Genomic DNA, 13,346 nt, shown 5'->3' on the forward strand with positions numbered 1-13,346 from the left:
ATTACCTCAGCAGAGAAAGCCTAGACACAGGAGAATGGAGGCTGTCGACCACAGCATTCCAATTGATAGTAAACTATTGGGGAACATCAACCATGGACCTCCTGGCAAACCGGTCCAACACCTACGTGCCCAGTTTCTTCAGCCACAGGCGGGAACCCCAGTCCCAGGGAATTGATACCCTGGTACAGACCTGGCCACAGGAGACTCTGTTATACGCCTTCCTGCCGTGGTCCCTATTGGGCGCAATCATCCACAAGATAGAACACCAGAGGGGACCAGTATTTCTAGTGGCCCCGGACTGGCTAAGAAGACCGTGGTACGCAGATATGCGAAGACTGTTGACAGGGAGCCCCCTTCCACTACCTCCACACACAGACTTGCTCCAACAGGGACCGATCCTCCACGAGGATCCAGCTTGATTCTCTCTTACGGTCTGGCCCTTGAGAGGACTCGCCTGAGGAAGAGCGGATACTCAGGGGCAGTAACTGACATCTTACTCTGAGCACACAAGTTCTCCACATCCCTAACATACATAAGGATTTGGAGAGTATTCGAAGCCTGGTGCGAGGACCGCGGCATCATACCACGCTCAGTCAAAATTCTTGCGATTTTGGAATTCCTGCAGAACGGCCTACAGAAGGGTTTGTCTCTCAACTCCATCAAGATACAGGTGGCCGCATTGTCATGCTACGGAACCAAGAGCGAGAGCTGCAGCATAGCCTCTCACCCAGATGTCTCATGCTTTCTGAAAGGAGTTAAGCAGATCCGACCACCCCTAAAGTGGCCAGTGCCTCTTTGGAACCTCAACCTGGTCCTAGATTTCCTAGCAGGAACCTCCTTCAGACCTCTCCGCGGCCTGTCTCTTCGACTATTAACATTGAAGACAGCCTTCCTGCTGGCAGTCTGTTTGGCCCGTCGTATATCCGAGCTACAAGCACTGTCCTGCCGAGAGCCGTTCCTCACTCATCCCGGAACCATCCAGTTATGCACAGTTCCGTCGTTCCTCCCCAAAGTGGTGTCTCACTTCCATCTCACTACCATCGCCAGATGAGTATAAGAATTCGGAGAATAGAGTATGGGGCACCTGTATTCCACCTTCACCATGGACTGTTAACTTTTTGTAAATCATTTCACCACTCTGGTCTCCAACTTAACCATTCACTTGCAAGCAGTTGGATAATTTAGAAGCCTTTTGCAATTTAAAGGGATAATTTTCAGACTCCCCAGGCTGCCTACAGGTCTACCTATGGACTTGCAAACTAATTCAAAGGAAAACTCCTTGCAGAAGGTCCCCTTGAAAATCCACCAGCTAATACTTTGTATCTGCTTTTAGGTGCAGTGTTCACTCCTGAAAGTATGCTATTGGGGGGGGGGGGTAAATTTAAGATAGTCTTAATTAGAACATATCAAAAATAGCTTCAAAAGTATATGCATATGATTATATATAATCTTGAAGAATGTACATTGTCATGAACATAGATGTCTCGTGCCATGTTGTCCAATCAAAACAATGTAAGGCATTTATACTCTACTTCTTAGACATTCATTTAACCACTGGAAAGTATGCTGTTTTTTTTTTTTTGTTTGTTTTTTAAGTGGCAAGAAATGCTGTTGATACATTTTTTTTCTTTTTTTGTTCTACCTTTTCCTGAATCATTTTTTTTGGCTTCCATGTCTTCCATTCTAGTGTGATCAGTTAGACTAAAAGAAAAGTTTGTGAGAATCCCAGTAAGAATGAAAGGGAGATTCTGGGAAAATAGAGGCCACCCAGATTTATTTCTGCTTAAACTTGGGCTAATTTGTTTGGAGTAAATATGTCTGAGAGGCAAGTAAAGGACACAGATATAGATGCATTACAGTTTTATGGGTGAAATGGGGAAGAGCAGAGCCCCATAATGGTAACTATAGGCGAGCCTCACTCTTGCAGAAAGCCATTCTTCTTTTAGTTTTTGGAATGTTTCAAAACACACACATAATAGCCTAATACTCTCTTTTATGATAGATGCTATTCAGAAAACCCTGCTATTCACCAAAAGGAGGTCTTGAGTCTCTGGGAGTGAATTGACTCCATATTGAATAAACTGATATTTTATTACCGACATGTACAAAACAAGCTTTGAAGCAGATGGTTGAGAAACTGGTTCATTTCAAATCCATGACATGTTTGGTAAAAGAAGGAAATGTACATAAGAATTTCCCTACTGGATCAGACTATTAGTCCGTTAAGCCCAGCATCTAGTCTCCTACAGTAGCCAATCCAAGTCACAATTACCTGGCAGGATCCCAAAGAATAGATCCAGTCCATCTTGCTCATAACCAAGACAAGCAGTTACTTTCCCAAGTAGACATGGCTAATAATTTATGGACTTTTCCTCCAGGAACTTGTCTAAACTGTTTTTGAAAGCAGCATAGCCGGTTTTATCATTTCTCCAAGGACAAGTAGGATTGTAGTCCTCACACATAGGTAACATCATCAGATGAAGCCCTGATGTGGAAGACTTATGTCAGCATGCCCTGTACCACGTGTTCATGCAGGTTCCCTCTTCAGTCTTTTTTTCCATGAAGCTGTTAGTCTTGCAGTGTGATTGAGTTCACTTTGGCTTTTTTGCCTTATGGAAAACTTTTCTTTGCATTTTTTCGCGGTTTACTCTTTGCTCCATTGCAAACTCCTTCTTGGTGCCTTCTCATAGTGTCCCCAGTCAGGGTTTTCAGTGTTTCGGGTAAGTTTCCTTTAGCTGTTCCAGGCAGCAGAGAGCTCACAAGCCCCAGCTCGCTACTCAGTTAACACCAGGGACAGGATATTGAGTGGGCCGCAGGGAGCTTAAGCCAGTTGCCTGTGCCCGGGACAGTGAACCCTCCGGTTGGGGGCAGGCTGTGGTTCTTCGCGAACCAGTGGCCCACTGTAACCTCAGACCACTGGGTTCTGTCCATTATCCATCAGGGGTACCAATTAAATCTATCTGGTGTCCCACCAAATTGCCCTCCATACTCACATTGGTAATGCATTAGTAGGTACTACAAGCCTAGCTCTCCTCCCTCTTAATGGCCAGAGTGGTCAAGCCTGTATCACCAGGGCAAAGAGGGTGGGGATTCTACTCAAGGTACTTCTTGATTCCAAAGAGAACAGGAGGACTCCATCCCATCCTTAGTCCTAAGGGTCTTTAACAAGTTTCTAAAAAAAGAAAAGGGGACTGGCCTTGCTTCCTCGACCTAAAGAACACACTACATCGAGATCTTCCCCAGTCACAAGAAGTATCTCTGATTTTTGATGGGCACAGAGCACTTCTAGTACAGTGTGTTGCTGTTCGGGCTGGTGTCCGCCCCATGGGTCTTCACAAAATATCTGGCCATGTTAGCAGCGCACCTCCACAAACTGGGAGTGCATGTCTTCCTGTAGCTGGACATGCAGGAAAGTGCACGTGACCATTCGGGTGTTGGAGTCAGTAGGGTGTTTTCTCAAATATCCAAAGTCCCATCTCAGCCCGTCACCTCAATTGGACTTCATAAGAGCCCTGCTAGATACATTTCAGGCCAAGGCCTTTCTACCCTGCCAGAGGGCTATCACTGTGGTGACCACGGTGGCAGAGATTCAGCGGGTATCAATCTGGCACACCTTGAGGCTGTTGGTTCATATGGCCGCAACCGTCCATGTTACTTCCAATGGATCTTGAGGTCACAGTGGTGCCAAGCCACTCAGAGCCTCCAGGATTGCATCTGTCACCCCGTCTCTCAATGACTCATAGGAAAGTACCCGTCACCAAGTCAATCTGGATCAGACATCTTGTTTGGGAGTCCTCCCACTCAAATTGTTCTAACCACAGATGCATCTACCCTGGGGTGGGGAGGTTATATATATATGGGCTCGGCACCCAGGGTCTTTGGTCCACTCAGGATTGCTTGTCAAATCAACCTCCTGGAGCTTCCGGTGATATGGTACGTGCTGTGGACTTTCAGGGATTGGCTGTCCAATAAAGTTGTCCTGATCCAGACCGACAATTAGGTAGCCATGTGGTATCTCAAGCAGGGAAGCAGGGGCTCATACCTCCTGTGTCAGGAAGCGGCCTAAATCTGGTCATGGGCCCTGTCCCACAAGATGGCGCTCAGGGCCACATACCTGGCCGGGACAGAGAAAGTGGAAACGGACAGGCTGAGTTGAGCCTTCAGACCACACGAGTGGTCCCTGGACTAGGGGGTAGCCAATCAGATATTCCACCTCTGGGGAAGCCCAGACATAGATCTGTTTGCATCCCCCTGCAACAGGATTTTGCCCCAGTTCTGCTTCCTGTCCAGGTCAAATGGCAAATCCGCCTCGATCGCCCTTGCCCGTCATTGGGCCAAGGGTCTTCTATATGCGTATCCTCTGATTTCCTTAGGAAGACTCTCTTGAAGCTTCACAAGGACAGGGGGGGGACTATGATCCTCCTATCCCCTCATTGACCGAGACAGGTCTGGTTTCCACTCATGCAGGAGTTGTCCACCCGGAAACCGATCAGTCTGGGGACTTCCTTAGAATTTTTCATGCAAGATCAGGGTAGGCTGTGGCATCCCAACCTCCAAGGCCCTGTCACTCACAGTCTGGATGTTGAAAGGTTGATTCTGCAGCCGCTTGATCTTTCAGAAGATGTCTCTGGTTCTGGTGGCTTCTAGAAAGCCTTCCACTAGAAAGTCCTACAGACTGAAGTGGAGGAGGTTTTTCATGTGGTGCGAACAGAAGGCCCTAGATCCGTTCTCCTGCCCCGCACAAAAACTGCTTGTTTACCTTCCACGCCTATCGGAGGCTGGCTTGAAAATCAACTCTGTTTGTTAGAGTTCATCTGAGTTCAACTGGTGCATATCAACAAGGTGTAGATGACATGCCCATCTGTGCACAGCCTATAGTTCTATGTTTCATGTGGGGCCTGCTTCGCTTGAAGCTTCCCCTAAGGCCTTCTGCTGTCTTAGGACCGCAACGTGGTGGTAACTCAGCTGATGAGTGCTCCTTTTGAGCCACTGCACACCTGTGATTTGTAGTACCTGACATGGGGGTCATGTTTTTGGTGGCCTTAGTGACTTATCCACCTTATACTAAGCTTTGTCGTGACAGGGTGGTCTTGTGTATGCATCCTAAGTTCCTGCCTAAGGTTTAGTGATGGATTTCCATCTTAAACAGTCAATTGTCCTGCCAATATTCTTTCTTGGGCCCCATTCGCACCAAGGTGAATGAACGCTGGATAGTTTGGACTGCATGCGAGCCTTATCCTTCTATCTGGAGCAGACAGAAGCCCATAGTCAGTCCACCCAACTTTATATATTTTTTGAAAAGAATAAGTTGGGTGCTGCCGTGGCCAAACACACACTATTCAGTTGGCTAGCAGATTGCATCTTCTTCTGTTATGCCTAGGTGGGTCTGCATCTTGGTGGTCTTGTCAAGGCTTACTCTATCAGAGCCGTAGCAGCGTCGATGGTGCACTTCTGAGCAGTTCCCATGGAGATACAAGGCTGCAACATGGAGTTCTCTCCATGCATTCACATCTCATTGTCTGGAAAGGGATGGCCAACTTGACAGGTTTGGCCACTCTATCCTTTGGAACCTGTTTGAGGTGTGGAACCAACTCTCCCACCTAGGGTCCATTGTTTGGGTTCAGACTGTCTCACTCTGTTACCAACAGCACCGGTGGTGTTGTGCCCATTGGCACTTGGTTGGGTTTCTGTTGGTCCCCTTTTTTGATGGGGAGCAGCCTGTAACTAGGGATTCACCTATGTGTGAGGACTGCCATTCTGCTTGTCCTCGAAGAAAGCAGAGTTGCTTACCTATAACAGATGTTCTCAGAGGACAGCAGGATATTAGTCCTCATGAAACAGGTTTTTCCTGTTTTATTTTATTTTAATCATAATTCTATGTTACTGAAGCGGGACCCCTCGTGGATACGTGGTATCGGGCATGCTGGGCATGCTCTGTGTGCCTTATCAGATTTCTAGAAACTTTGACATTTTTACATATCGGAGCTCCATCTGATGTCACCCATGTGTGAGGTCTAAAATCCTGCTGTCCTCAGAGAATGCCTGTTACAGGTAAGCAACTCTGCTATCCTCTGGTAAAAATTCCACAGTTTAATTGTATACTGAGTGAAAAAATTATTTTCTAAATATGCTATTACTTTCATGGAGTGTCCCCTAGTACTATTTGAAAGGGTAGATAAACTTTCTCCATCAAGAAGCAGGCATAATTACCATAACACATGCAACAGTACTGACACACTGACCTGGGTCTTCAGAGCTCAGTAAAGACTTTGAGTATGCATGGGAGTTTCCATGTGTGCACACTGCATCGTGAGCCCCTCAGGCTTTCTTCATCCAAGCTGTGGAAAAGCCCACAGCCAAGAAGCCTACAGTCATAGGCCTGCATCTGAGTGTGCCAGATGCCCATCAGTGATATGCCTTCCATCTGCTATCACTGCCTGGGTCCGAACCATGACTCCTTCAACTGCTACAGTTATTGAATGTCATCTAGGGTGCAGCAACACCATGCTTGGAAGATGAAGATCTAGGAAGGCATGGGCAAGTAGGAGCCCAAAGCCTTGGCATAAGGCTGAGCAGCGGAGCCAATCCATGTTAAGTAGTTAGGCATTTTTGGACTCTGGGCACAGGAATTTTACTCCTCTTGTTCTTGCAAGCACAGGAAAGGCCCCCCCCCCATGGCGCTAGTATCTTGATCAGTCTCATGTCAGGGTTTGAGCATAGTGTGAAAGCCTTTGGCATTGGGTGAGGTGCCAGGAAGCATACCTAAATGTGAGGGGACCCTCTCTAGGACCATCCTCCTTTGAGCTGAAGAAAATATCATCCCCTCCCCAACCCCACACTCTCGATGCTGAGGCATAACATAGCTTCATCAATGCAGGTCCTATCAGCCTTTATGGCACAGAAGATCACCATGATAAAGAAATGTTTACCTGGACCCAGCACCGACCAGGCAGACTACATGGATGGTGCATCCATGTAGTCTGCCTGGACCTATGCATTCTATAACGCAGTCAACATGTTAAGGCCAAAAATCCTGCTGCTGGTGCTATGGCATAAGATGCACTACCAGCGCCATCCAGGGATCAAGGCATTTTTCGATGGGAATTGTCGATGCAACCAGCACAGAGTGCCTCAGAGCCAGTTGCTGACATAGCAGATGCAGTTGCCAGAGTGCTAAGTTTGTCTTCTGCTTTATAAGGCAGCTTTTAGTGAGGATGAGCCGAAATGGCTTTCTGAAGAGGATGTTTCTCCTGCAGCTCTGGTGCATAAGTTCTCTGCTTTAATCCTCCTAAAACGGAAAGAGATTAGAACCTCTCCTGTCACAGAGGAAATTTTCCCACATATTGAGGCTGCCCAAAGTCCACCACCAGTGTGTACCAATCTTGAAGAACTTCCAGTATCGGGAGCAAGTCCTCACCATGTGTTGCTAGATTCTCCCCTTTCAGAGGAATCCCTTCATGAGTCAGAAGGGGAAGAAGTAAGATCAGTTCATTATGAGTTCCTACCAGACATTTCCTTTTTGGATCAGTGGAGAACTCTTCCTTGGTCACCCTCATTAATGGGGATGATGGTTCAGTATTCCCCTATGGTTGTCTGCTGGTCTTGCCTCATCATACTTCTCCTTCAGAGGATTTTTGCTACTTAAGGATTTTGGATAAATTGGCAAAGACACTGTCCACCAATGCCAAGAAGGAAAAAGATCCAAGAACAGATTTTTTCGGGCCTCTTCAGTTCCTTCAACATCCAGTGAACTCTGCAGCTATCCTGATTCATATAATCTTGAAGGACATGCAGATGAGGATGTGGCAGATGCAGATATGGTGCCTTTGGTAGCCTGAAAGCTTGTTCTAAAGTACAGGGTCAAAGCCTCTCCAGGGTTTGGTGTGGTTGAACTACTGTACCACTCCATGGTGGTGGAGTGGTGGAGTCAGTGTTGAAACATGTTAAGCGTAACTTGTGGTTACCCTAACATGCCTCTTGGGATCTAAAACCTTTGACTGCGTTTGAGAAAAGGTCTTCCAGGGGGTCCATGCTGAATGCCTGGATTGCAGCTCACCAGCTTTATATGGTTCAGTATTTGCACAAATGCATTCAAAAAACTAAAGTCTTTGATAGAATCATCAGACCTAGAGCAGGCAAACTTCCATCAAGCAATGAAGGAATGTGAGAAGCACCTCATCCATTCCATTTATGAAGCTTTTGATACTGTAGCCAAGACTTTGGCAGCTTCCATAGGTGCCTGAAGATTCATGGCTGCAAGTGAGTAGCCTCCAAAAGGATGTGTGAATATGCCCTGTATGGGGGAGACCTTGCTCAGCAACAAAGTTCAAGAGATGGTGGCTCTGATTAAAGAGCCTCAATCCACCTTACAGCTGTTAGCTGTGGTGAGGGACCAACAGGGTCCTGGCCAATGCTAGCATTTTTCCTTCATGTTCATTCTTCCGAAGACACCCCTTCAATTCTTTTCAGTATCTTGAGCTTATCCTACTTTTCAGTTGCAGCTGCTTGTTCGAGGTCAACAGAGGCATTAGCCAAAGGCTCAGCAGCAGATGCAGCCTGGGTGCAGAACCAGACATTGAGCATGCCTCCTCCAGTGGGGAAGAAGGGTTTAGTCCCTGCAAAGACCAGTAGGTCCTGAAAATTATGACATTTGGCTACTGCTTATTTTTCTTTTGCTCTCTTCCAACCCAGTGGATTTCAATTTTCAACTCCAGCCTTTCTCAATATGCCCATCTCTAGCTGGAGGTGGAATAGCTCCTTCAGCAGAAGGTAATTGAGTGTGGCCAGGGATTATGTTTCTGGAATTTTCTTGTTCCCCTAGTTGTTGAGGGGATTGAGGCCTTGTGGAGACTGAACCTAGTTGTCAGTGCAGGAGAGGTTCAAGATGAAATTCTTCCAGACAATTCATTCAGCTGAGGTATTGTATGTGTTCTATATCTGAAAGACACTTATACACACATTCCCATTCATCTCACCATGAAAAGTTCCTCAGATTTATGGTGAAGGATGTGCACTTATTAATACAAGGTGTTCCTGTTAGCTTTTTAGTGGCCCCGAGGGTGCTCACAAAATGTCTTATGGTAGTTTGACAGGGATTCTGTCTCTCAGGAGTTCTGAAGTACCCTCAAAGACCATAAGGCTCCTCCAGGTCAAAGATTTCCTGTTCAAATTTGCCAAGTCAAATTTGGTTACATTTCAAAGAATTTAGTTCATAAGAGCCTGGACAGACCTTTCTTCAAGAAAAGTTTTTTCCCTGTTGGAATCACACTGCTGATGGGCGCGTAGTAAGGTCTCTTCTTCAACAAGACAGAGTATCAGCAAGGTTGGTCCTGATTTTTCTCAGACACATGGCTGCTGCAGTGCATTTGGTTCCTTAGACTTGCCAGCACATGTGGGACATGCAAAGCCAATGGAATCAGCTGTATCCATATTATCCCACCAAATCTGAGTCCTTGGATGAGAATATCCCTTCGGTAATGAGCGAATCCAGAAGTTCTAAAGATGGGTGTCTCACTCCACATTCCATTGCATCAAGTGACTGTATCAGAGGTGCATACTGGTGCAGTGTGGACCCAATGTAGAATTATCTACAAATCAATCAACTGAAGCAGTGTGCCATTCACTATACCCTAAAGGCTTTCTCTCATCTTTTGAGAAAGAGAATCTTGATCAAGATGGACAACCAAGTGACTATGTTCTACATAATCAGAAGTTACAGGCTGGACGTCTGAGGTCACGTCGGAGGTCACGGCGTGTGCGCATGCGCCTTTGCTGCCTTGAGCGCCCATATTGGACCTACAGGCGTGCACGTATTCATCTTCGCCGGCGGGGCTGCTGAAGCCGCTCTCTCTCGCCGCCCTTCTACTTCTACTACTGCTGGGGGCTTGCGTGGCTGCGGCCAGGGCAGGTGAGCAGGGTCTGGGGGAAAGTTTGGGACTGTGAAATTTCGTCTCTCTCTGCTTGGGATTGGATTGGGTTGGTTTGGTTTGGAACTGGGCGGCTAAGTGCGAGAAGCATTTTTTATTCTGTGGATTGGGTTGGTTTGGGACTGGGCGGCTAAGTGCGAGAAGCATTTTTTATTCTGTGGATTGGGTTGGTTTGGGACTGGGCGGCTAAGTGCGAGAAGCATTTTTTTTCCTGTGGATTGGGTTGGTTTGGGTCTGGGCGGCTAAGTGCGAGAAGCATTTTTTTTTTTTCTGTGGATTGGGTTGGTTTGGGACTGGGCGGCTTTTGGTGGTAGAATCAGATAATTACATTCTTGTGAATACAGACAGTGCAATGGAATGTATGGGATCATGCTGAGCCTTAAATACCAAGGTTAAAGCTTTAAATTGAATATGCTGAGCAACCAGTGAACCACACTAACGCAAGGGTCAGGGTAGGCGGTAAATTAATAGGTTAAAGACGCGGCAAGATAGGCTAAAAAGGCGATAGTCGGGGCGCACTTTACTGTATGGGAGGGAATAGCTAATTGGATCATTTACATACATATACATGCCGCGCGCGGAAAGGGATACGCGTCGAGTTAAAGAAGTGGTAAGGATCGGTAAAAACAGATAGTGAATTGCGGGTTAGACTTACGCGGCGAAATTGTGAGTACACAGCGGGTTAGAAACGGGGTAACTGTGGCCGCGCTTTACTGTATCGGCTTGCTTGTAAGTAGAGTTCTCTGTAGACAGCAGGATAAATTAGCCATGCTTAATACCTGTCTGCCTTCCTGGAGAGTTGACTACCTAGCTAAAGCTTGAGCTCTGGAAGAGACTAAAGGGCTCACAAGGCAGTGTCTTCACCCTTGGGAACTCCCATGCATGATTAGTGAAGTCTTTTAATCTGTTACCTGTTCACCACATTCAAGATTTTATAGGCCTTTATTGTGTCTCTTCTCCATCTGAAGAACCTTAACCTGTTTAGCCTTTCCTCTTCGGAGAACCAGTCCATCTCTTTGGGTTCTTGGAAGGAATTATTTTAAAATGATTAAACCAGCAATGTTTTGTTTTTTTTTTCCAGAGATGCACAGAGGCTTGAAGAATTTTATACCAAAAACCAACAGCTAAGAGAACAGCAAAAAGGACTGCATGATACCATAAAAGTTTTAGAAGACAGGTATAACAGAAAGTAAATCCTAAAAAGTACTTTTGTGCATAATTTTCAATTTCAAATTTCCAGCATTGAAAAAGTTCAGAGAGATTTATTTTGATAGCCTTTCTTGATAAGTGGTTATATAGATTTAAAAACTCTCTTCCCTTTGTGTCCTCCCTGCTTTTATTCCATCTTTCATGCTGGCAGTTTTTGCCCTGTAGGACTATTTTTTTGTGGGCAGGTGGGGGGTGAGAGAGATGTGGGATGAACTTGGCATTACTGTATATGAATTTCTATTGTGGTTGACAGAGCAAGGTTTCTGCTTCTCTCCTAAGGATTACCATTTAAGATGAGCAGCTCTATTTCCAGCCTCTCATTGGTCAGGGCAAATTAGGTATCTTGTTTGTAACCTCTTCTTGTACCATTTCTTTTAATTTATGCCAGTTAATTCTTTCTACTTTTACTGGGGTGGTAACGTGACATTTACGAACTTTTTTTTTTAATTTTAACATTTAGTTGAAACACAGTAACTCAGACTCAGAATTGATAAATAAAAACAACTCAATTGCTGAACAAAGTGTGCAAAATATAAAAAGGCAAAATTGAATAAACTAAGACAAATACCACCCCATTAATATAATAGGATAAATGGAAGATAAATTAGGCATGAGAAAAAGAATGCATCCGACCTATATTCATAGAAATCCTAAACATCCCATATGAACCCCACCAACATTCGATCAAAAAAAAATTTTTTAAATGAGAAAAGGGACTGAACAAACATATGCCAGCAGAAGGTGAACAGATCAACAGTGTAAAAAAAAAAAAAATCACCCCCTGTATGGATTCAGTTCCTCTGTCAACATAATCTAAAAGTTATTTCCAAATCTGTGAGACATCAGGATAAGAACCTTTTATCCGATCTTTCAATAGGTCTATAGAGTAAATGTGCCATAGGTTTTGAAACCAGAGAGAGAGGTTTGGATGAAGAAGTCCAATGTAAAGCAATGAGGTGCCATGCCACCACTAATGTGTGAAAAATCTGTATTAGGGTGCTTAGAGTCTGAGCAAGGAGCTTTCAAATTATGTCCAGGAAACATAGCTGCGGGATCCTGAGGGAGTCTCACTTTGGTAACCTTATCAATCCATGAGATTATGTCTGACTAATATATTGTGATAATGGGACATTCCCACCAGACACGAAAGAAAGTGCCCTTACCCCCCACACTCTCTCCAACTGGAAGAATCTCTTTTTTAAATCCCTTTTATGTAACTTTATAGGGGGTAAAATACCAATGGTAGAAAATTTTATATCCAAACTCTGAATGTAATGCTGATAAACTCCCCTTATAAAGCCTGAAAAGAATTTCCTCCCACTCCATATCACATTATCTAAACCCCAAATCCTTCTCCCAAACTCCTTTAAGGGCTGAAACCGTATTGGGAGTCAGGTGCCATTAACAATTTATAGATTATAGAGATTAAACATTTGTCTCTGAAATAGTTAATCAACTTTTCAAAAATAATTCACTTTATTATACATCAACTTAATAGGAGCTAGGAGGGCCCACCCTTTTAAGTTGTAAAAATATTGAAACACCAGGACATTAGGGAGGCGGTGTTTTCGCACAATTCTTTAAAACCCAAAGAGGTTTTTTTATAAAAATGTTGTCCCTTCCTACTTAGATTGCCCAAGGACAACAATGGGAAATTGGCTTTAGAGAAATTAGAAGGGAAATCGGGTTATTCCAAAGAGGAGAGGGAAAGGAGAGTTTCCTATTAACCAAAATGGAGTGCAAAATTACTTGTCAGAAGAAATTTCCCTTTTCATTGGAATCCAGTTTATTCAGGAAGTCATTCATCTAAAAAATAACTTTTCAAAACCATGGTCCAATAGTAGATCTTGAAATTGGAAATTGTGAGTCCACTCATGTAAATAAAAAATGAACTGGTGAATATTCATTTTAATATTAGCTATTCTACCAAGCCAAGGCATTTGAAAAGGGGACCATAACTTAATCATTTCAAACTTTACTGAGGAATGGTAAGTAGTTCAATTCATAAATCTCATCCAACTGATTTGGGATAACTCCTAAAGTATTTCAAAAAATGTTTACTCCACAAGGAGAGAGAGCTTCAGTACTCGTACGCATTGATTAACATAGATTAAATCCCAGAATCTGTTTTCTCAAAGGACAAGCTGGAAGGCAATCCTCACAAATGGGTGACATCCGATGGAACCCAGCACAGAAAACCTATGTCAAAGT

At 44.6% G+C, this 13,346-nt stretch overlaps 1 protein-coding gene across 7 annotated transcripts in view; it reads left to right on the plus strand.

The window, feature by feature from the left end:
* Positions 1 to 13,346, plus strand: part of RBBP8 (RB binding protein 8, endonuclease) — a 379,857-nt gene that overhangs the window by 91,821 nt on the left and 274,690 nt on the right. For all 7 annotated transcript variants that reach the window (XR_003854777.1, XM_029591118.1, XM_029591123.1 and 4 more), the window contains one exon: positions 11,008 to 11,103. Coding sequence is in view for 6 of the 7 variants with exons in the window: in XM_029591118.1 (XP_029446978.1) it covers positions 11,008 to 11,103 (96 nt within the window). In the remaining variant the exon portion in view is untranslated. The remainder of the gene's footprint in view (positions 1 to 11,007; positions 11,104 to 13,346) is intronic.

The sequence above is a fragment of the Rhinatrema bivittatum genome, chromosome 2 (assembly GCF_901001135.1).
Source record: "Rhinatrema bivittatum chromosome 2, aRhiBiv1.1, whole genome shotgun sequence".
NCBI lineage: Eukaryota > Metazoa > Chordata > Amphibia > Gymnophiona > Rhinatrematidae > Rhinatrema > Rhinatrema bivittatum.